Source organism: Heteronotia binoei, chromosome 19 (assembly GCF_032191835.1).
Source record: "Heteronotia binoei isolate CCM8104 ecotype False Entrance Well chromosome 19, APGP_CSIRO_Hbin_v1, whole genome shotgun sequence".
Lineage (NCBI taxonomy): Eukaryota > Metazoa > Chordata > Lepidosauria > Squamata > Gekkonidae > Heteronotia > Heteronotia binoei.
The window spans coordinates 30,790,431-30,812,771 of NC_083241.1; the positions used below are offsets into that span (position 1 = coordinate 30,790,431).

At 48.1% G+C, this 22,341-nt stretch overlaps 1 protein-coding gene across 1 annotated transcript in view; it reads left to right on the forward strand.

Annotated features, from left to right (window-relative positions):
- Positions 1–22,341, forward strand: part of PARP6 (poly(ADP-ribose) polymerase family member 6) — a 73,676-nt gene that overhangs the window by 21,847 nt on the left and 29,488 nt on the right. The window contains exons 8-9 of the mRNA XM_060260188.1: positions 17,395–17,572; positions 18,972–19,025. Of these exons, the coding sequence (XP_060116171.1) occupies positions 17,395–17,572; positions 18,972–19,025 (232 nt within the window). The remainder of the gene's footprint in view (positions 1–17,394; positions 17,573–18,971; positions 19,026–22,341) is intronic.

The following is a 22,341-nucleotide window of genomic DNA, read 5'->3' on the forward strand; positions in this document are numbered from 1 at the left end:
ACAGGGCCTACTGTAAGCTCCAGGAGGATTGGCCACATCAGGGGGTTGTGGCCTAATATTCAAAGGAGTTCCTGCTACAAAAAAAGCCCTGTGCATCTGTAAAGTCGTCTGCCTATTCCTGTTTTAGGGGGAACAGCTAAATCAGAACTACAGTAATAAAAATCATTTTAGTAACAGTTGATCTCTGTATACGGTAATAAAAAGCTGGACCTGTTCTGTGGCAAGTTGCGTTTGCCATATTCGGTAGGATTATGCCGTTCTGGAATAAGGGCATATGGTAGCCGTGCTGGAAAACTGTCCTTCTGCAGCTCTCATTCTTTCTCTCACCGGCCTTCTGCTAATCCTTTCTCCTTTCCTCCACAGAGAATATGGGACCATTGACGACGTGGATATTGACCTGCATATCAATATCGGCTTTCTAGATGTGAGTAATGAACATATGCTGGCGTGCGAGGAGGTGTATGTGCTTGTATTTGCTCAGTTCGTCCAAAAATTTGTAACCCAGAAATCTGAGAGACCCTCATCTTTAGGGCCACTAGATTGGCTAGAAATTCTCAAGCTTCCTTAGCAAATTTCAGTAACGGGGCAGTAATGTTACGTCCCTGGGGCTGTGGCTCAGTAGTAGATCACAGGTTCGAATGCTGACATTTCCAGTTACAGGGGTCAGACAGCAGGATTAATTAATTAATTAGTTTTTTGGCTGCCACTCACTCAAAAGATCTCGTGGCGACTCACAACACTAAAACTAATGTGAAAACAACCTAAACACAAATTACACATATGAAATATTAACGCATTCAAATATGTGGTGATTATCAGACTGCTATTAAAACAGCCACCCTCTAAAGCAGGGGTGTCAGACATTTATTTATTTATATTATTTATATTAAGATTTATACCCCGCCCTTCTCACCTAAGTGTCTCAGGGCGGCTTACAACATAATAATTAAAACAGCTTCAGTTTAAAACATTTAAAAATACAGTTAAACCATAAATTAGTAAAAAACAAGATAGAATAAAACCGGCGGCCTATAGATACATTTTGTTCCATCCAAGATGTTTTACATTGTCAGCTAATATCATAGGCCTGCCGGAAGAGGACTGTCTTACAGGCCCTGCGGAATTGCCCTAGATCCCGCAGGGCCCGCACCTCCTCCGGCAGCTGGTTCCACCAATAAGGTGCCGTTATTGAGTAGGCCCGATCCCTGGTGGATTTTAGACGGGCCTCCTTTGGCCCGGGGACTACCAACAGGTTTTGTGAACCTGAGCGTAGTACTCTCTGGGGAACGTGTGGGGAGAGACGGTCCCTAAGGTAGGCAGGTCCTAGGCCATATAGGGCTTTAAAGGTAATGACCAACACCTTGTACCGGACTCGGAATATTACTGGCAGCCAGTGCAGACCCTGGAGCCCCGGCCGAATGTGCTCCCATCTTGGGAGCCCTAATAACAGCCGGGCAGCAGCGTTCTGCACTAACTGCAGTTTCCGGGTCCGGCACAAGGGTAGCCCCATGTAGAGGGCATTACAGTAGTCCAGCCTCGAGGTGACCGTAGCATGAATCACTGTTGCCAGGTCGTCACGTTCCAGGAAGGGGGCCAACTGCCTCGCCCGCCTAAGATGAAAAAAAGCGGACTTGGCAGTGGCTGCTATCTGAGCCTCCATCGTCAATGAAGGCTCCAACAGCACCCCCAGGCTCTTAACCCTGCCCGACGCTGTTAATGGAGCGCCGTCAAAAACTGGCAGGGGGAGTTCCCTTCCCGGGCCGCAGCGACCCAAGCAAAGGACCTCTGTCTTCGCCGGGTTCAGCTTCAGCCCACTCAGCCTAAGCCACCTAGCCACTGCCTGTAACGCCCGGTCCAGATTTTCTGGGGCGCAGGCGGGCCGGCCGTCCATAAGCAGATAGAGCTGGGTGTCATCAGCATATTGATGGCAACCCAGCCCATACCCCCGGGCCATCTGGGCAAGGGGGCGCATATAGATGTTAAATAACATCGGGGAGAGCACCGCCCCTTGAGGCACCCCACAATCAAGCGTGTGTCTCCGGGACAGTTCCTCCCCAATCGCCACCCTTTGTCCCCGACCGTCAAGGAAAGAGGAAAGCCATTGCAAGGCCAACCCCTGAATCCCTGCGTCGGCAAGGCGGCACGCCAGAAGCCGATGGTCGACCATATTGAACGCTGCCGATAGGTCCAGCAACATCAGCACCGCCGAGCCGCCTTGATCCAGATGTCGCCGAAGGTCATGTGGCCTGGGGGCCGAATCAGGCCCTCGGAGGGCTCCTATCAGGTCCCCGAGCAACTGGCTCTTGTCTGCTTCCTTCTCCCTCTCTCTTGCTTCCTTCTGCATCTCAGCGTGCTTTGCAAGGCTTGCTCAGTTGCACTGGAGCTACAGAGCAAAGCCTCTATTTTCTCCATTGGCTGAGGCCCCTCCCTTGGGGAGGAAGAGCTTGCTTTGCCAGGCTCTCTCAATCGCACAGCAGTTCTTTTAAAAAATCTTTAATTGTGTCTGTGTCCTTTATAAAGTTTATATCCCCACATGGCCCAGCCCAACACGACCTGGCCGGACAAGGTCTCACTTACATCAGATCCAGCTCTCATAACAAATGAGTTTGACACCCCTGCTCTAAAGGCCAACTTAAACAATTCAGCCTTGCATGCCCTGCAGAAACTAAGCAAGTCTGGCAGGGCATGGGCGTTGAATCTGCAGTTCCCTACATCAGGAATACAGAGAGAGTGGGGTGTTGTCTGAGTGGATTCTGCAGGTTAGGGGCCACAACTGAAAAGTCCCTTCCTCTTGTGATAGAAAAAACCTTGAGTGGAGCCCCTGGCTTAGCGGTAGAATATCTGGTTGGCATGCAGAAGGTCCCAGATTCAATCCCTGGAGCCTCCCATTACAGGGATCTGGCAGTAGGCCATGAGAAAGACATTGACCTGAGATTGTGGTTCAGTGACAGAGCATCTGCTTTGCATGGTGAAGGTCTTGGGTTCAGTCCCTGGCATCTTTTGTTACAAAGATCAGGGAGTAGATAATGGGAGAGGCCTGTACCCAAGACCCTTGAGAAAAAGGTCATAAGACTTCTGGGTTCATCCTAGATAGAATGCTCTGCTCTTATGGCTAAGGGATGTGGAAAGAAGGAACAATATAATGGATGCCATTATCATATAATAATATAATGGATGCCCCTTGGCGCAGAGTGGTAAACTGCAGTACTGCAGTCCAAGCTTTGCTCATGACCTGAGTTCGATCCCTTCGGAAGCTGGGTTCAGGTAGCTGACTCAAGGTTGACTCAGCCTTCCATCCTTCCGAGGTCAGTAAAATGAGTACCCAGCTTGCTGGGGGGAAAGTGTAGATGACTGGGGAAGGCAATGGCAAATCATCCTGTAAAAAGTCTGCCATGAAAACATCGTGAAGTGACGTCACGCCAGAGTTGGAAACAATTGGTGCTTGCACAGGGGACTGCCATTACCTATTTACCTTTTACATCAAACTTAAAACACAAAACTAGTAGTTGATCTAATGCCTGTTCTTTCTGTTGCAGAGAAGCCTGTAGATCAGTATATTTCTTTATAGTTTATTTATCACATTTCTAACCCACCTTTTCCCGAGGAACTCACAGTTCTGTCCTCCGTCTTATCCATCAGTAGCCCTGTAAGGTAGGATAGGCTGAAAGAAAGAGTGATTGGCCCAAGATCACTCAGTGGTTGAGTGGGAATTTGAACCTGGCCCTACTAGGCCCCAGTGTGCTAACCAGCATCCTACAATGACTGCAGGTAGTCGAATACGTATGGCTTAAAGTCTAAGAAATGAGACAAACTTGAAAATTAGGATGCTCTTGGGTCTAAGACACAAGGATAATATATGTGATGTCCTGACTTGGATGGCACATGCTAGCTTGATTTTGTCAGATCTCAGAAGCAAAGCATAAAAACATAATAGAAGCCATGTTGGATCAGACCAATGGTTCATCCAGTCCAATATTCTGTGCTACACAGTGGCCAAAACACAGGGGCCATCAGCAGGGCCAGAATTCTAGAAGCCCTCCCACTGTTGCTCCCCTCCAGCACCAAGAATACAGAGCATCACTTGCCTCAGACAGAGAGTTCCTATACCTTATGGCTAAGAGCCACCGATGGACCTCTGCTCCAGATGTTTCTCCAGTCCCCTCTTGAAGCTGTCTATGCTTGCAGCCCCCACCACTCCTTGCAGCAGTAAATTCCATGTGTTAATTCCTCTTTGGGTGAAGAAAGACGTCTTTTTATCTATTCTAAGCCCACTTCTCATCGATTCCATTGAGTGCCGAGTCCTTGTATTGTGAGCAAAGTACTTCTTTCTCTACCTTATTTATCCCATGCATATTTTGTAAACCTGCATCATGTCACCCCTCAGCCATTGTTTTTCCAAGCTAAAGAGCCCTCCTAGCCTCTTTAACCTTTCTTCATAGGGAAGATGCTCTATTTTCTTAATCATTTTAGTTGCCCCTTTTCTGCATCTTTTACAATGCTGTAACATCTTTTTGGAAGTGCGGGGTTGGCCTGGGCAATACATGGCTGGAACATCACCAAGGAAGGCCCAGGGTTGCTATGCAGAGGCAGTAGAAAAGAGCAAGAGTCCAGGAGCACCTGTAAGAAGAAGATGATATTGGATTCATATCCCGCCCTATACTCTGGATCTCGGAGTGGTCACAGTCTCCTTTTCCTTCCCCCTCCCCGCAACAGACACCCTGTGAGGTGGGTGGGGCTGGGAGAGCTCTCCCAGAAGCTGTCCTTTCAAGGACAACTCCTACAAGAGCTGTGGCTGACCCAAGGCCATTCCAGCAGGTGCAAGTGGAGGAGTGGGGAATCAAACTCTGTTCTCCCAGATAAGAGTCCACACACTTCACCACGACACCAGACTGGCTCTCAAAGTCTTAAAGTCTATCAAAGTTTGTGGCAGGGGAGGACATTTTGCGAGTCACTAGACACAAGCAGTGACTCACAAAAACTCTTCCCCTCCCACAAGTTTTGTTAGTCTTCAAGGTGCTGCTGTGCTCTTGCTGTTTTCTGCTGCTACAGCTGCCCATCTTGATCTAGGCAGAGGCAGGCAATAGCAAACCACCTCTGAACATCTGCCTTGGAAACCCTGCAGCAGGGGTGGCCAGACAGCAGCTTGCGGGCCACGTGTGGCTCTTTCAGACATATTGTGTGGCTCTCGATGCCCCCACCGCCCCATCAGCCAGCATGGAGAAGGCATTTGTCTCTTTAAATCACTTCTCCAAGTCAATCCAGCCAGCAGCTTGGAGAAGGCATTTAAAGTTAAAGTTGCTTTATTTCCACCTCTCCCTCCTCCCATCTATTTGCTTTCCTTCCTTCCTTCCTTCCTTCCTTCCTTCCTTCCTTCCTTCCTTCCTTCCTTCCTTCCTTCCTTCCTTCCTTCCTTCCTTCCTTCCTTCCTTCCTTCCTTCCTTCCTTCTCTTAAACATCTGACGTTCGTGTCTTGTAGCTCTCAGACATCTGATATTTATTCTATTTGGCTCTTACATTAAGCAAGTTTGCCCCCCCCCCCCAGGGTCACCATAGTTCGGCTGTGAATTGATGGCTCCACTGCAGATATATCTCAGGGATGACATTTCAGGACCACGGACAGCTCATATTATTCCACGGGAGTGTGTCCTCCTTATGAGGATAGGAAAGATTTGGATCTTGCTATTTTATCTTTGGTTTTTAGCTGGGGATGTTTTAATTATTATTGTGAGCTGTGTCAAGCCAAGAGGAAAGGTGGGATATAAATTATATATGTGATAAATAGAGTCCCTTTATACTCAAGATCCCTTGATAACCAATATGATTCTGTTGAATGATCTTACATGGAGACTGATTCTGCTGCAGCTTCCAATTTCTGGAATCTCCTCCCCAAAGTTGACCGATTTCCCATTAGCCTTGTGCCGCTCTCACGCTCCTCTTCTCCACGGGGCTTCCGTCGGATTTCACACTATCTGGCCCAGGGCTCCAACTAGCTTTGCCTTTTTCACGCGGCAAACAGAAACTGATTTTTAGAGGCTCTTGTTTGCTGCTCGAAAGAGGCAGAGCGACTTGCAGCCCTGGGGCAGATAGTGTGAAATTTGACAGAAGCCCCACGGAGGACACTAGCATAAGGTTAGTGGGGGATTGGTCCTTCATTCTTACTGTCGCTCTAAGGGCAGGCCAAGTTTTTGTTTTTCTTTTTCAGTGTGTCTTTGGCAGTTGACTTTGAGGTTCTTTGCTTTCCCAAGATTATTGAATTGGCTTTGCTGCTGTCATTTTAAATGCCAGTTTTGCAGATTAGATGGTCATAAATGTTGTGCACTGCATTGAAGTCTGCTGGAAATAAAGGCAGTAGACATTATAATACGTACCACCCACAGGGAAATAAAACTGGGTCATATAAATTAGAGAGTCATCTGCTAATAGGAGCATAATACATATATAGCACAAGTAAAATACATACATACAACAAACACTCCCATTTTTAAAAATCTGGATTGCAGAATTACGGAATACAGTTTAGAAAACTGTTGTGATTCAGACGGTAAATAGAATTCCAAAACTGAGGAACGCTGCAACAAAATAATGAGGGAAGATTAAAGGAGGATGAGTATGTTTAACCTGGAGATGAGATGACTTAGAGGTGATATGATGACCATCTTCATGTATTTTTAAATCCATAGTGTTTCATTGAAGAATGGCATACAACTGATTAAGTTATCATATGTAATCAAAAGAAACAGCCTACTATATATATATATATAAAACTTCAAACAATATTTAAAGTAAATTATTACAACCCCTCTAAAAATATCTACAGTATATAACTTATTTCTCTTTACTTATGAAAAGTACTAAATGGTAACTGTTCAGTTCTTCAGAATTAACATATTATATATGGTCTTATATTTAAACTATGTTCTTCTTTTCCCCCCTTTACTTTTCAAAGCAATCATTAATTATATTTTAAAACAACCAGCAATAGTTAGTTTCCCAAGATCTTGAAATCTAAAAGTCTTCTGTCTTCTTGTATAAATCTGATAGAAATCTGGAAACTGCGTAGGTCTAGGGGAAGCCCAGAACTGTGGGGTGGGGAAGAATCTTCTGCCCCACATCTTCATGTATTTGAAGGGCTGTCATATAGAGCAGGGGTGGCCAATGGTAGCTCTCCAGATGTTTTTTTTGCCTACAACTCCCATCAGCCCCAGCCAGCATGGCCAATTGCTGGGGCTGATGGGAGTTGTAGGCAAAAAACATCTGCAGAGCTACCGTTGGTCACCCCTGATATAGAGGATGGAGCAGAGCTGTTTTCTGTTGCCTCAGAACCGTTGGATTGAAATTAAATCAAGGGTGTTTTTGATTTTTAAGCAGAGTTTAGATCAGGGGTGGCTAAACTTGCTTAATGTAAGAGCCAGAAGAGATGGATGTCAGATGTTTGAGAGCTGCAAGGAAGGAAAGAAGCCAAATAGGTAGGGGGAGGGGAAGAAGGGGAAGGTGGAAAGAAAGCAATTTTAACTTTAAATGCATCCTCCATTCTGCCAGCTGGCTTGAAGAAATGATTTAAAGAGACAAATACCTTCTCCAAGCCGGGCTTGGAGAGCCACACAATATGTGTAAAAGAGCCACATGTGGCTCCCTAGCCACAGCTTGGCCACCCTGTTCTAGATGGTCATGAACGTATGAAGCTGCCTTCTACTGAATCAGACCCTCAGTCCATCGAAGTCAGTATTGCCTACTCAGACTGGCAGCGGCTCTCCAGGGTCTCAAGCTGAAGTTTCTCACGCCTATTTGCCTTGACCCTTTTGGTTGGAGATGCCGGGAATTGAACCTGGGACCTTCTGCTCACCAAGCAGATGCTCTACCACTGAGCCAGCGCTCGATTCTTGTGGTCCTTTCTTACTTGCCAGGGTAATGCTGATCTCCCCTTTGGGGGTCAGGAAGCGATTTCCTTCCAGGCCAGGTTGGCCAGGGATCCTGCAGAGTTTTTTGCCTTCCTCTGGGTATAGAACAGGGGTCACTGCGGGGTGGGCAGTAGTTGTGAATTTTCTGTGTTGCACAGGGGTCTGGCTAGATGACCCTTGAGGTCCCTTTCAGCTCTATGTTATTCTATTTAGTTAGTCCACACGTCTTGCTGAGACTCAAAGCAGTGCAAGTCAATAAAAATCAATGATGAAATAACTAATAAGTCATGTACTAGGAATAAGATTACAGAAATCTGAACAAGCATCACATATGACACGATCCAGAGTGCAGATGACACATTAGCTAAGACCAGAACTCAAGGCTTTTTTTGTAGCAGGAACTCCTTTGCATATTAGGCCACACCTCCCCGATGTTGCCAGTCCCCCAAGAGCTTACAGGGATCTTCTTACAGGGCGTACTGTAAGCTCCAGGAGGATTGGCTACATCAGGGGGTGTGGCCTAATATGCAAAGGAGTTTCTGCTACAGAGAAAGCCCTGCCAGAACTTTTCTCCTGGCAGCATCAGGGACTGAACCCCTGACCTTCTGCATGCAAAGCAGATGCTCTGCCAGTGAGCCACAGCTCCTCCAAGCCCTAGGCATCATGAGCTTCTTGTTACAAGTAGAAATTACTTTATGTAGAAATACTTTCAGTGAACAATGTGGTGGAGAGACTTCTTCTGCACAGGCACCAGTGGCTAGATGTTGTGCAACCCTAGTCTTTCACCTCTTGGATTTTCCTGTCTGTAGAGGAGAATCCAGGAGACGAATTATTGCAGCGGTGCTCTAAACCCATGCCATTCAGATCCCACAGTAGTGATTTCCATCCCATTCTATTCCTGGTCCTTGTCTCTCATCCCCCTGCCCTCCACATCTATCGCACGGCCACGGTGACGGTCCAGTTCTCTTTGCAGGAGGAGGTGGCGACGGCCTGGAAGGTCCTACGGACTGAGCCCATCGTCCTGCGGTTGCGGTTCTCCCTTTCCCAGTACCTGGATGGCCCAGGTGAGTAGCCCCAACGCTGGGCTGTAGAAACCTCCCGGCCTAGGTACCAGCCATGTCTTCAAGGGCAAGATCATACCATCCTCATCATCGTCACCATTTATTTTGTGTGGCATGCCTAACAAGTAGACAAAGTACTAAAAGTATATTCAGGGCTTTTTTTGTAGAGAAAAAGCCCAATGGGAACTTATTTGCATATTAGGCCACACCCCCTGGCATCACCATTGTTTCACAAACGGAGTTTTTTCTGGAAGAAGCCCAGCAGGGACTCATTTGCATATTAGGCCACACCCCCCGACAGCACTATTATTTCACACACGGTTTTTTCTGGAAGAAGCCCAGCAGGAACTTATTTGCATATTAGGCCACATCCCCTGACATCACTATTGTTTCACAAATGGGTTTTTTTCTGGGGAAAAACCCATCAGGAACTCATTTGCATATTAGGCCACACCCCTGACATCAAAATTGTTTCACAGAGGGCTATATTCAAAATGTAAGAACCCCGTGGTGTAGAGTATAAAAGCTGCAGTACTGCAGTCTGAGCTCCCTGATCATGACCTGAGTTCAATCCCCGGTGGAAACTGGGTTTTCAGGTAGCCGGCTCCAGGTTGACTCAGCCTTCCATCCTTCTGAGGTTGGTAAAAGGAGGACCCAGCTTGCTGGGGGGAAAGTGTAGATGACTGGGGAAGACAATGGCAAACCACCCCGTAAAAAGTCTGCCGTGAAAATGTGAAAGCAACGTCACCCCAGAGTCGGAAATGACTGGTGCTTGCACAGGGGACTGCCTTTACCTTTCTATTCAAAATAGAGAATCTCTGCTCCCTCAGACTAGCAACCGTGTTTTGCTGAGATAATGATACCCTGCTTAACAGGGATAAATGTAAAGTTCTGCATTTAGGTAGGAAAAATCCAATGCATGGTTATAGGATGGGGGAGACTTGTCTTAGCAGTAGTAAGTGCGAAAAGGATCTAGGGGTCTTAGTGGATCATACGCTGAACATGAGTCAACAGTGTGATGCAGTGGCTAAAAAGGCAAATGCAATTTTGGGCTGTATCAACAGAAGTATAGTGTCCAGATCACGTGATGGTATCGCTTTGCTCTGGTAAGACCTCACCTGGAGTATTGTGTCCACATTTTAAGAAGGATATAGACAAGCTGGAACGGGTCCAGAGGAGGGCGATGACGATGGTGAGGGGGCTGGAGTCAAGTCCTATGAGGAAAGGCTGAAGGAGCTGGGGATGTTTAACCTGTAGAGGAAGTGGCTGAGAGGTGATATGATCACCATCTTCAAATACTTGAAGGATGGTGTGGAATTGTTTTCTGTGGCCCCAGAAGGTAGGACCAGAACCAATGGTTTGAAATTAAATCAAAAGAGTTTCCGGCTCAACATCAGGAAGAACTTCCTGACCGTTAGAGCGATTCCTCAGTGGAACAGGCTTCCTTGGGAGGTGGTGGGCTCTCCTTCCTAGGAGGTTTTTAAACAGAGGCTAGATGGCCATCTGACAGCAATGAAGATCCTGTGAATTTAGAGGGAGGTGTTTGTGAGTTTCCTGCATTGTGCAGGGGGTTGGACTAGATGACCCTGGAGGTCCCTTCCAACTCCATGATTCTGTGAACTTCCTGATGGTTAGAGTGGTTCCTCAGTGGATTAGGCTTTCTCAGGAGGTGGTGGGCTCTCCTTCCTTGGAGGTTTTTAAACAGAGGCTAGATGGCCATCTGACAGCAATGAAGATCCTGTGAATTTTGGGGGAGGTGTTTGTGAGTTTCCTGCATTGCGCAGGGGTTTAGACTAGATGACCCTGGAGGTCCCTTCCAACTCTATGAGTCTATGCTTTTCACCCTGGTTGGGGACCCAAAGCAGCTTATAACATTGTTCTCCCCTCCTTCATTTTATCCTCAATGCACCCCTCCGAGACAGGTGGAGCTGAGCAGAGTGATCCACGCAAGATCATCCAACAAGCTTCCACTGCAGAGTGGAAATTCGACCTTGCATCTCGCAGCGGCTGGCTCTCCCATCTGCTATACCATTTGATCTAAAATGAACGAGAAGGAACAGGGTTGGGGATGGCCTGACCTGGATAGTCTAGGCTAGCCCAATCCTGTCAGATTTCAGAAGCAAAACCAGGTTGTCTCTGGCTAGTATTCAGGTGGGCGACCTCCAAGAAATACCAGGGTTGTGAAGCAAAGGCAGGCAACGGCAAACGCTCTCTGAAACATTTCCTGCCTTAAAAAAAAGTCTCGCTCACCACCTAGTGATACATAGCACTAAATGAGCTAGAACATCTGGCGGTCAGACAGTCTTCAGATCTCCTGGCTGTACTGCACACACTGCCGTCAGAGAATTGGTTAATTGTGGATGGTTGTGGAAAGGGTTGCCTTTGTGTCTGAGGAGGTGAGAAGTACCCCTAAGTAACAAAAACATCCCTCAAAACTAAGGTTAGACTATAGTTGATTCTCATTTGCTCTCCTGCATCTTGCTTTCCTTAAATCCTCTTCTCACGGGGTGTGAGCTGTACGACTACAAAGGTCAAGGGACAAAATGTTATTTTATTTTCGCATGTGTTTAAATATCTTAATAGATTTCTTTGGTCTCGTTCTCCAGAACCGTCTATCGAAGTTTTCCAGCCGTCCAATAAGGAAGGGTTTGGACTGGGCCTTCAGTTGAAAAAGTATGTGGGGCTGAAAATTACACATTTTATCTTGGGTTCAAATAAGGGGTCCAAATCATTACCAACAACTGCAGTCAAAACTCTTTTCTTTATTGTTAGATCAAAATCAAAGGAAGCATCTGTTCTTAAGAATGTTAAAGGTGACGTTGATCATGTTCGGTACTTATAAAAAGTTTTGCATCACGAGAAGGCAGTAACCTATAACCCATGCCTACTAAGCGCTGCACTAACTCTAAGCCAATAGGAAAGCCAGGGCTTTTTTTGTAGCAGGAACTCCTTTACATGTTAGGCCACACACCCCTGATGTAGCCCGTCCTCCAAGAGCTTACAGGGCTCTTCATACAGGGTCTACTGTGAGCTCTTGGAGGATTGGCTACATCAGGGTGTGTGGCCTAATATGCAAAGGAGCTCCTGCTACAAAAAAAGCCCTGAGGAAAACTATCTATGCTTACTTCAATGTAGTTTTAAGAATACTGCTACCGTATCTATGATACGCTACAAGCTGCTACTATACTTAAAAACAACAACCACCAGGATTTGTGTTAAAGGTTAATTTGAAATAATTTGCCTTATGAGTTGAGGAATGCAGACTTTTGGAAACTTCAGCACAGATAACAGGGCTGTATCATCACTGTGTGAGGCATTCCCCTTAATTCGCCCTTCAGTGGCATGGCTGTCCTGCGGCTCATTCACCTGTCCCCTTTTTCTCCTTCAGGACCAAGAGGTTGAAGTTAAATCAGAAGAGTTTTCAGCTAAACATTAGGAAGAACCAGAGCTTTTTTTGTAGCAGGAACTCCTTTGCATATTAGGCCACACCCCTCTGATGTAGCCAATTCTCCTGGAGCTTACAGCAGGCCCTGTACTAACAGCCCTGTATGCTCTTGGAGGATTGGCTACATCAGGGGTGTGTGGCCTAATATGCAAAGGAGTTCCTGCTACAAAAAAAGCCATGGGAAGAACTTCCTGGCAGTTAGAGGGGTTACTCAGTGGAACAGGCTTCCCCAGGAAGTGACAGGCTCTCTTTCTTTGTAGTTCTTTCTTGGTTTTCTGTTGTAGTCCCAGTTAGGACAGTAATGCGTGACCCTAGTCCAAGAGTTTCCAGCTCAGTGCCCAGGGGTGCCACAACATCTACCAACACTTTTTCTGGCACCCACTGAGAGGAAGTGGGTGGGGCCAAGTAGGGTTTTTGCCCAGCAAGGGTTCGGATTGGCTATTGGAGAGCTGATTGACTGTGCAGAATTTTTTGAACTCTGCTTCGGTGGCAGCTGCCATCACAGAACAGGGATCTGTACTGTGCTGCTGAAGATCAGTGGCACAGTCATTTTGTGTCTGGCTCCGCCTCTTGTGGCCGCCATTTTGTGGCAGCTGTTTTTATGACTGCACCCACTGTTCTAAATGCCCCCGCAGGCTCAAAAAGGTTGGGAGGATCCCTGCCCTGGTCTTTCTCTCTGTTGATTAAAAATGGTGTTCTTTCCTCTCAGATGACCTGTCCCTTCCCTCTCTGTTGTCTCTCCTTTCCCTTCGGTTCTGTCGTCTCCCTCACCTTCAGTTCTCTGCCCAAAGTGCCGTTTCTCTCCTTCCTTCCCGTTGATGCTGCCAAATCTGTTGAGGGGAGCCTTGGAACGAGCAAGAGCTCTGCCAGGTGGGCTTTCCCCAGTCTGCCAACTGCCTTCTGCTTCCCCCTAGGATCCTGGGCCTGTTCACATCTCAGCAATGGAAACACCTCAGCAACGATTTCCTGAAGACCCAGCAGGAGAAGCGGCACAGCTGGTTCAAGGCCAGCGGCACCATCAAGAAGTTCCGGGCCGGCCTCAGCATCTTCTCGCCCATCCCCAAGTACGTCCACTCTTGTCCAGTGGGGTGGCTTTTCTCTCCCCTTTTGGGGGGTTTTTGCCCTTCCCCTTGGTTGTTGGCACTCTATATATCAGGGGTGGCCATTGGTAGCTCTCCAGATGTTTTTTGCTTGCAACTCCCATCAGCCCCAGCCAGCATGGCTGATGGCTGGGGCTGATGGGAGTTATAGGCAAAAAACATCTGGAGAGCTACCAATGGCCACCCCTGATATATATATTATATTATATACTATGTAATATACTATATATTATATTTATAGTGCCCCTTAAGAGTGGTAAAGCTGCAGTACTGCAGTCCTAAGCTCTGCTCATGACTTGAGTTCGATCCCAGTGGAAGCTGGGTTCAGGTAGCCGGCTCCAGGTTGACTCAGCCTTCCATCCTTCCAAGGTCGGTAAAATGAGCACCTAGCTTGCTGGGGGGGGAAGCATAGATGACTGGGGAAGGCAATGGCAAAACCACCCAATAAAAAAGTCTACCATGAAAACGTTGTGAAAGCAACGTCACCCCAGAGTCGGAAACGACTGGTGCTTGCACAGGGGACTACCTTTACCTTTGTTGTTGTTGTTGTTGTTGGGAGGCAGTGGAATCACCTGCTAAGACCATCTTACGAGTTTCGCCACAGGGACTTTTGGCGCCAGTCGAATATCACTGAAAAGTGTGCACCGATTCCAAATCAAATCAGGTTTATTTGACCAGCAAGGTTAAAAACAGATAAAAGACAGGGTTGTTTTTTTTAAAAAAAAATTGATACATAAATGTAGGATCACAAATGAAAGGAAATTCATATTTCAGCATTTAACATTTTCCTTAGTTTCACTTTCTGAGAGCTAATACACAAAATTTTGCTACCGCGTGTGATACAAATTTTTGACAGTTTGTGTTGCCAACTAACCTCTTTGGGGATTTCCTGGAATTACGGCCAATCTCCAGATGACAGAGATGGGTTCCGCAAGAGGAAATCACCATTATGGACTTCATGGCATAAGACAGATTCATGGGAGGAGAGGTGTCTCAGTGGCTGCTAGCCATGGTGACTAATGAGAACTTCCATGTTCCGAGGCAGTCAACCTCTGAATCTCAGAGCTAGGAGGCAACATCAGGGAAAAGCCTTAGCCTCTCTGCCCTGTTGTTGGTTCTGTTGTTGAGGAACTGGTTGGCCACCGTGGGAGACAAGATGCTGGACAAGATGGACCACTGGTCTGATCCAGCAGGGCTGTTCTGATGTTCTTATGAAGGCCTTGGTGTCTCTGCCCTGTGGTTGGCCCTCCAGAGGAACTGGTTGGCCACTGTGTGAGACAGGATGCTGGGCTAGATGGACCACTGGTCTGATCCAGCAGGGGTCTTCTGATGTTCCAATGAAGGCCTCAACCTCTCTGCCCTGATGCTGGCCCGCCAGAGGAACTGGCTGGCCACTGTGTGAGACAGGATGCTGGGCTAGATGGACCACTGGTCTGATCCAGCAGGGCTCTTGGTGCATTGTTATTCTACTTCACTGCGCTCCTCCCCCCTCCCCCCAAGCCTTTTCCAAATTCCACCTCCAAATCTCCAGGAATTTCCCAACCTGAAGCTAGTAACCTTCCAAACAGTAGTTTTCGGTTGAGAAGCTCCAATAGCAAGCCGTGATTTCCTTTAGAGCCCAACCCTCTCTCCCTGTAAAAACTGGTAATGTAATTGGCAGCTACCAGCATAGATGGCTTCAAGAGGGAATTGGAGAAACATCTGGAGCAGAGGTCCATCAGTGGCTATTAGCCACAGCGTACTGTTGGAACTCTCTGTCTGGGGCAGTGATGCTCTGTATTCTTGGTGCTTGGGGAGGGGGCACAGTGGGAGGGCTTCTGGTGTCCTGGCCCCACTGATGGACCTCCTGGTGGTGCCTGTTTTTTTTTGGCCACTGTGTGACACAGAGTGTTGGACTGGATGGGCCACTGGCCTGATCCAACATGGCTTCTCTTTCATCCTTAATTTGTTTAACAGTTTCATAACCCAAAGGCGATACATGTTTACTAATTAATAATTATAATCTGGGGGGGAGGGGAGTTCCAGATGTGGGAGGTTGTAAAGTTTCACGGGACCCCCCCCCCCAGGTGAGGCTTGCGGAGCTCAAGGGTATCATGAAACTCTGGGGGAAAGAAACTCTGTGACAGTGGGCAGGGAGCAAACTAGAGCTCCCGGTTTTTATCCTCTTCCATTGAAGAGCCTCTGTTTTTCCAGCAGGAGTTGAGAAGCAAATGGGGCTGAGGAATTACAGGAACCACCGTGTCTGTGGGTACCTTTTTTGCAGCAGGAACTCCTTTGCATATTAGGCCACACACCCCTGATGCAGCCAATCCTCTTGGAGCTTTCAGTAGGCCCTGTACTAAGAGCCCTGTAAGCTCTTGGAGGGTTGGCTCCATCAGGAGTGTGTGGCCTAATATGCAAAGGAGCCCCTGCTAGAATTCTATCCCTGGACTCTGTACTAAGAGCCCTGTAAGCTCTTGGAGGGTTGGCTCCATCAGGGGGGGTGTGGCCTAATATGCAAAGGAGCCCCTGCTAGAATTCTATCCCTGGACCCTGTACGAAGAGCCCTGTAAGCTCTTGGAGGGTTGGCTGCATCAGGGGTGTGTGGCCTAATATGCAAAGGAGCCCCTGCTAGAATTCTATCCCTGGACCCTGTACGAAGAGCCCTGTAAGCTCTTGGAGGGTTGGCTGCATCAGGGGGTGTGGCCTAATATGCAAAGGAGCCCCTGCTAGAATTCTATCCCTGGACCCTGTACTAAGAGCCCTGTAAGCTCTTGGAGGGTTGGCTGCATCAGGGGGTGTGGCCTAATATGCAAAGGAGCCCCTGCTAGAATTCTATCCCTGGACCCTGTACGAAGAGCCCTGTAAGCTCTTGGAGGGTTGGCTGCATCAGGGGGTGTGGCCTAATATGCAAAGGAGCCCCTGCTAGAATTCTATCCCTGGACCCTGTACGAAGAGCCCTGTAAGCTCTTGGAGGGTTGGCTGCATCAGGAGTGTGTGGCCTAATAGGCAAAGGAGCCCCTGCTAGAATTCTATCCCTGGACCTTGTACTAAGAGCCCTGTAAGCTCTTGGAGGATTGGCTACATCAGGGGTGTGTGGCCTAATATGCAAAGGAGCCCCTGCTAGAATTCTATCCCTGGACCCTGTACTAAGAGCCCTGTAAGCTCTTGGAGGATTGGCTGCATCAGGGGTGTGTGGCCTAATAGGCAAAGGAGCCCCTGCTAGAATTCTATCCCTGGACCTTGTACTAAGAGCCCTGTAAGCTCTTGGAGGATTGGCTCCATCAGGGGTGTGTGGCCTAATAGGCAAAGGAGCCCCTGCTAGAATTCTATCCCTGGACCCTGTACGAAGAGCCCTGTAAGCTCTTGGAGGATTGGCTGCATCAGGGGTGTGTGGCCTAATAGGCAAAGGAGCCCCTGCTAGAATTCTATCCCTGGACCTTGTACTAAGAGCCCTGTAAGCTCTTGGAGGATTGGCTCCATCAGGGGTGTGTGGCCTAATAGGCAAAGGAGCCCCTGCTAGAATTCTATCCCTGGACCTTGTACTAAGAGCCCTGTAAGCTCTTGGAGGATTGGCTCCATCAGGGGTGTGTGGCCTAATAGGCAAAGGAGCCCCTGCTAGAATTCTATCCCTGGACCCTGTACGAAGAGCCCTGTAAGCTCTTGGAGGGTTGGCTCCATCAGGGGTGTGTGGCCTAATAGGCAAAGGAGTTTTCCTGCTACAAAAAAAGCCCTGGTGGATACCATGCCTGGGGTCACCAGTTTAGGTAGTTTTCAAAGGGGATTTCGGCAAATTGGTCACATTCCAAAAATCCGGCTTTTCTTCTTGTGCCGGCTTTTCTTTCTTAAGGCCAGAAGGAAGCTCCCTCCTTGCCCTGAGATGACAGACTGATCAGTTTTTATGTCCGCAGGTCTCCCAGCTTTCCTGTCATCCAGGACTCCATGCTGAAGGGCAAGCTCGGCGTGCCCGAGTTGCGGGTCAACCGTCTTGTGAACCGCTCCATCTCCTGCACCATGAAGAACCCCAAAGTGGAGATGTTCGGCTACCCCCCCAGCACCCAGGCAGGTGTCGCCCCATTCAACATCCTGGTGGGTTTCCTCTCTAGCCTCGTCGCTTGGGGGGCTAGCTGGGGGTTTGCGCTCGGGGACGGCTCGGGCCTTTCCTTTTGGCAGTGAGAGCAGAACAAGCAGGGGGATGACACAGTTCAGCTTTGGCTGTGTGTGCTGCCCCTGACACTTGAGTGGCTGTTCAAAGTCTATCTGTATTTTAAAAACAAAACGCCATGCAATCAGAAAGCTAGCCTCTAGGGCTAGAATACTCTTCCCTGACATGCTAGATTTCTGCATGCAGGGAAATCTTCCTTGCAAGGATCTCTGGGAATGGTAGTTCATTAGTCTCCCATGTTAGGTGGTCAGACACTTTTGGGCTCCATCAGCAATGAGCATAGCTAAAGGAAGGACACTCCAGCAGTGCTTCTCTTTTTCATATCCAGATCCCTGATATGTGGGAAGATCCAGTTGTCCATCTCGGGATTCATAGTCACCAGCAATGTTCCCTCTAAGCTGAGTTAGTGTGAGCTAGCTCACAGATTTTTAGCCTCCAGCTCACACATTTTTGTCCTAGTTCAGGAAGGATTACGCTAATTTATGCAGTAGCTCACAACTTTAATGCTATTCGCTCACAGCTTTAATTCCAGTAGCTCACAAGGTAAAATTTTTGCTCACAGGACTCTGCAGCTTAGAAGAAACATTAGTCAGCACTTGTACTTCTTAAATAGTTCAGCTTTGCGGAAGACAGCCACACTGCTCAGATCGGTGCATCCCCGAGATCCAGAACATTCTAATAGCTTCTCAGGGGGCTCAGCTCATTCCTAGCCATCAGCTGCTTAGGAGATGATGGGCATCTTCTTTGGGGTCACCACCAACCAGGTCCCTACGTAGCCAGCGGTAATGCAGGACCAAGAAGAGATGGATGTAATATGTGTGGGACGGGATGAAACCTTGAACTTGGCCTGTGTGTACACTATAGAACATGGGTGGCCAAACTGTGGCTCGGGAGCCACTTGGCTCTTTCACACATATTGTGTGGCTCTCAAAGCCCCCACCACCCCATCTCTTTAAGTCTCTTTAAATCGCTTCTCCAAGCCAAGCTGGCCAGTGGCTTGGAGAATGCATTTTAAGTTGCTTTCTTTCCACCTCCACCTCCCTACTCACTCCCCCCATTAACTTCCCTCCCTCCCTCCCCCCCTCCCTTCCTTCCTTGTGGCTCTCAAACATCTGACATCTATTCTATGTGGCTCTTACGTTAAGCAAGTTTGGCCACCCCTGCTATAGAATAATAAATATATTTCCTTTGGTACAACTTTTATTTGCTGTAGCTTGACCCTTGAGGTGTTCTTGGGAGAAAAAAAAAAGATACGTTCAAGAAGCGAGGAATGAATGGGTACAAAGTAATGCGGCTGGGCTCCCCCTGTCTCTTTCCCTGCAGGTTGGCGGCCATTGCAAGAACATTCCTACCTTGGAGTATGGCTTCCTGGTCCAGGTGAGGGATTGTCGTCCCAGTTCTCAGCAAATCAGTGCATTTTTTAAAAATCCTGCCCTTCCTGTAAGGGCAATGCACACTGTATCGCTCGCCACAACCCTGTGAGGTAGGCAAGAGAGGGAGAGGAAAAGGGTGGCCCCTCGTCACCCAGTGAGCTTGATGGGGATGTGGGGACATGAGCCAAGCCTGCCAGATCCCAATCTAAACCGCCACCCCCCACTCTGTGATGGAAAGGTAGTTCTGCTCATCTGCAGTGACTTCAGCTTGGCTGTACTCACACTGACGGCTTGGAGGTGGGGGAAGAGTGACAGGCACGCATGCTATCCAATGAGAGTTCAGAGTACCATGCATGCATTAGTTTGGTGGATTCTGTACGACACAGCAAGGAGGCAGGTCTGTTATTTCCCTCAATCGTGGGAGGAGGTGAACAAGGGTATGAGACCATCTCATGCTTATGCCCCCCCTAGTAAAATCACAGCAGAGGCAAGATTTGAACCAGGGATTATGTAGCTCATGATACAGTTGTTTACAGCTAGGTCAGATTGGAGCAGTTCTGTTTAGGATTGCACTGTTGGACTCTTAGCTACAGTAATCATCATCATCTGGCAGTATGCGTAGCATAGCCAGAAGATCCTAAGATTGTCTGGCAGTCTAAAGTTCTAGCTCTTTCAACATGGTGAGCTAGACGTTTTTTGAGCTGAGAGAGTTCTGAGAGAACTGTAACTGGCCAAAGGTCACCCAGCTGGCTTTGGGTGGGAGAAAAGTTGAGGAATCAAACCTGGTTTTCCAGATTAGTCCGCTGCTGTTGACCACTACACCACACTGGCTCTCCTCTTAACTGCAGTGCTGAACCAGCTTTCAGCACACTGCATACGGCAAGGCCATGTCTCATAGAATCATAGAGTTGGAAGGGACCTCTAGGGGGTCTAGTCCAACCCCCTGCACAATGCAGGAAACTCACAAACACTTTCCCCTAAATTCACAGGATCTTCATTGCTGTCAGATGGTCATCTAGCCTCTGTTTAAAAACCTCCAAGGAAGGAGAGTCCACCACCTCCTGAGGAAGCCTGTTCCACTGAGGAATCGCTCTGTCAGGAAGTTCTTCCTGATGTTGAGTCAGAAACTCTTTTGATTTAATTTCAACCCATTGGTTCTGGTCCAACCTTTCGGGGCCACAGAAAACAATTTCGCACCATCCTCTATAGGACAGCCCTTCAAGTACTTGAAGATGGTGATCCTATCACCTCTCAGCCGCCTCCTCTCCATGCTAAACATCCCCAGCTCCTTCAACCTTTCCTCATAGGGCTTGGTCTCCAGACCCCTCACCATCGTCATCACCCTCCTCTGGACTCGTTCTAGCTTGTCTATATCCTTCTTAAAATGTCTCCACTCAAACCATAACACGAGCCCCACCCCCCAGACGTGATGCACGTCCCGACACCATTTTAGCCATGTCCCCTGGGCATAGATCAGACGTATGCTTGGTGTTGGCCAAGGAGTCATTTGATGATCTAAGCTTGCTCACTGATGAAGGAGGGAGAGTTCAGGATACTGAGCGGGATCCAATCAGTCTTCCCACTAAAGGGAGGAAGGGTCCTCTTAGACCAGGGGAGTCAAACTCATTTGTTATGAGGGCCAGATCTGATAAAAATAAGACCTTGTTGGGCCAGACCATGTCTGGCTAGGCCAAGTGTATACCTATTTAAGATTAGGTAGCAGAGATGTAAACATAATTGAATAATTAATTAAATAGCTTTAAAAAAAAAACCCTTAAAACATGCTTAAAACGTTAGCACTTGTTGCTGGTCTTAAAGGTGCTTTTTTTGTATCTTTCCTATGGGATCCAGGGAACTGGGCAAAGGAAGCTCTGGCTTTTTCCTTCCTTTCCCAGGAGACCAGGAAGGGGAGGAGCCTCAGCTACTAGAAGGAAGAGAGGCTTGGCTCAGTAGCTCCGCTGTGCAAGTGAGAGAGCCTGGAAAAACAAGCTCTCCCCCAAGGGAGGACCCTCAGCTGATGGAGAACATAGTTTTCCTCTGCAGCTCCTGTGTGACTGAGCAAGCCCTGCAAAGCAAGCTGTTATGCAGAAGGAAGCAAGAGACAGGGAGTAGGAAGCAGATGACAGCCAGTTGCTCAGGGGCCTGATAGAAGCCCTCCGGGGGCCTGATTCGGCCCCTGGACTGCATGTTTGACACCCCTGCCTTAGGCCATCTGAAAAGGTGATGCTGGAAATCCTGGGACTTCCAAGGACAAAAGGCGCGTGAAGATAGTGGCAAATAAGGACAGCTGAGTGAGACCGAGTGGAAAAGCTGGTTGGATCCAGATCCCATTGACTGTTGTTGCTCTTCGTTTTATGCCAGTTACCCTCCCCACCCCCTGGACAAGAGAGGGGGCACATTTCAGAGAGCTCTGAGAGAGAGTGGATAAGAAGTGCTATAAGCGTGAGGTTTGGCTTTCTAAACAGCTGGGGAAGTTGCTGAGAATTTCTGAGTTTGTGTGACTGTGTGATTGCTGATAATTCTAAGTTTGTGGTTGCTGGGGAACTGCTGTTTGTTTGGTTTGAGTGGGCTGAAGGTGATAGTTGCTGATTGATTAGGAGTGGCTGTGTTCTGGGCCAGACTGAGGCCCCACCCTCTTTGCATTATTAAGCTGCACCTTTTGCCAGAGCCTGGGGGCTGTGTAAAGACCAGGAACCCAGATCCCTATTTTCCTTGTGTTCCCAATAAGGTAAGTAGACCCTCCAGAAGGAGAGCCGCATAAAAAAACCAGGATTTAAAAGGGGACTGTATATTTTTAAAAAAGCTATCATGAAGGTAGAATGCCAGCAGGGGGGTAGGGGCTTTCCAGTGTTTTGCACTGAGTGTCACATGTACGACTATCTGCCCACAGGACAGAAGTCTTGGGTGTGTGCTCGATGCAAGGAGCTCCAGGTACTCAGAGAACGAGTTCGTACCCTTGAGGCCAAGGTGACTTACCTGGAGAATCAGAGACAGTCAGTTAGGCACTCGGAGAAGGCTCTCGGGGATGTATTAGATGAGCCCCACTCTGAACGTGGCAGCTCTGTTGCTGCCAGGGAGCATGAGGGTCGAGAGGGAACAGGGAACCGTGCTGAGGATAAGGGGAAATGCGCCCTCGGTAGGGACCTCTTCTTCATTTGGTGAGCGGGTATCCTTTTGCGCCAAGGAATCATCCCTGGGCAGGGAGATAGGGGGGTCTTGGTAGTTGGTGATTCAATCCTTAGGCAAGTAGACAGCTGGGTAGCAAAACCGCGTACTGATCGTATGGTGACTTGCCTGCCTGGTGCGAAGGTAGCGGACAT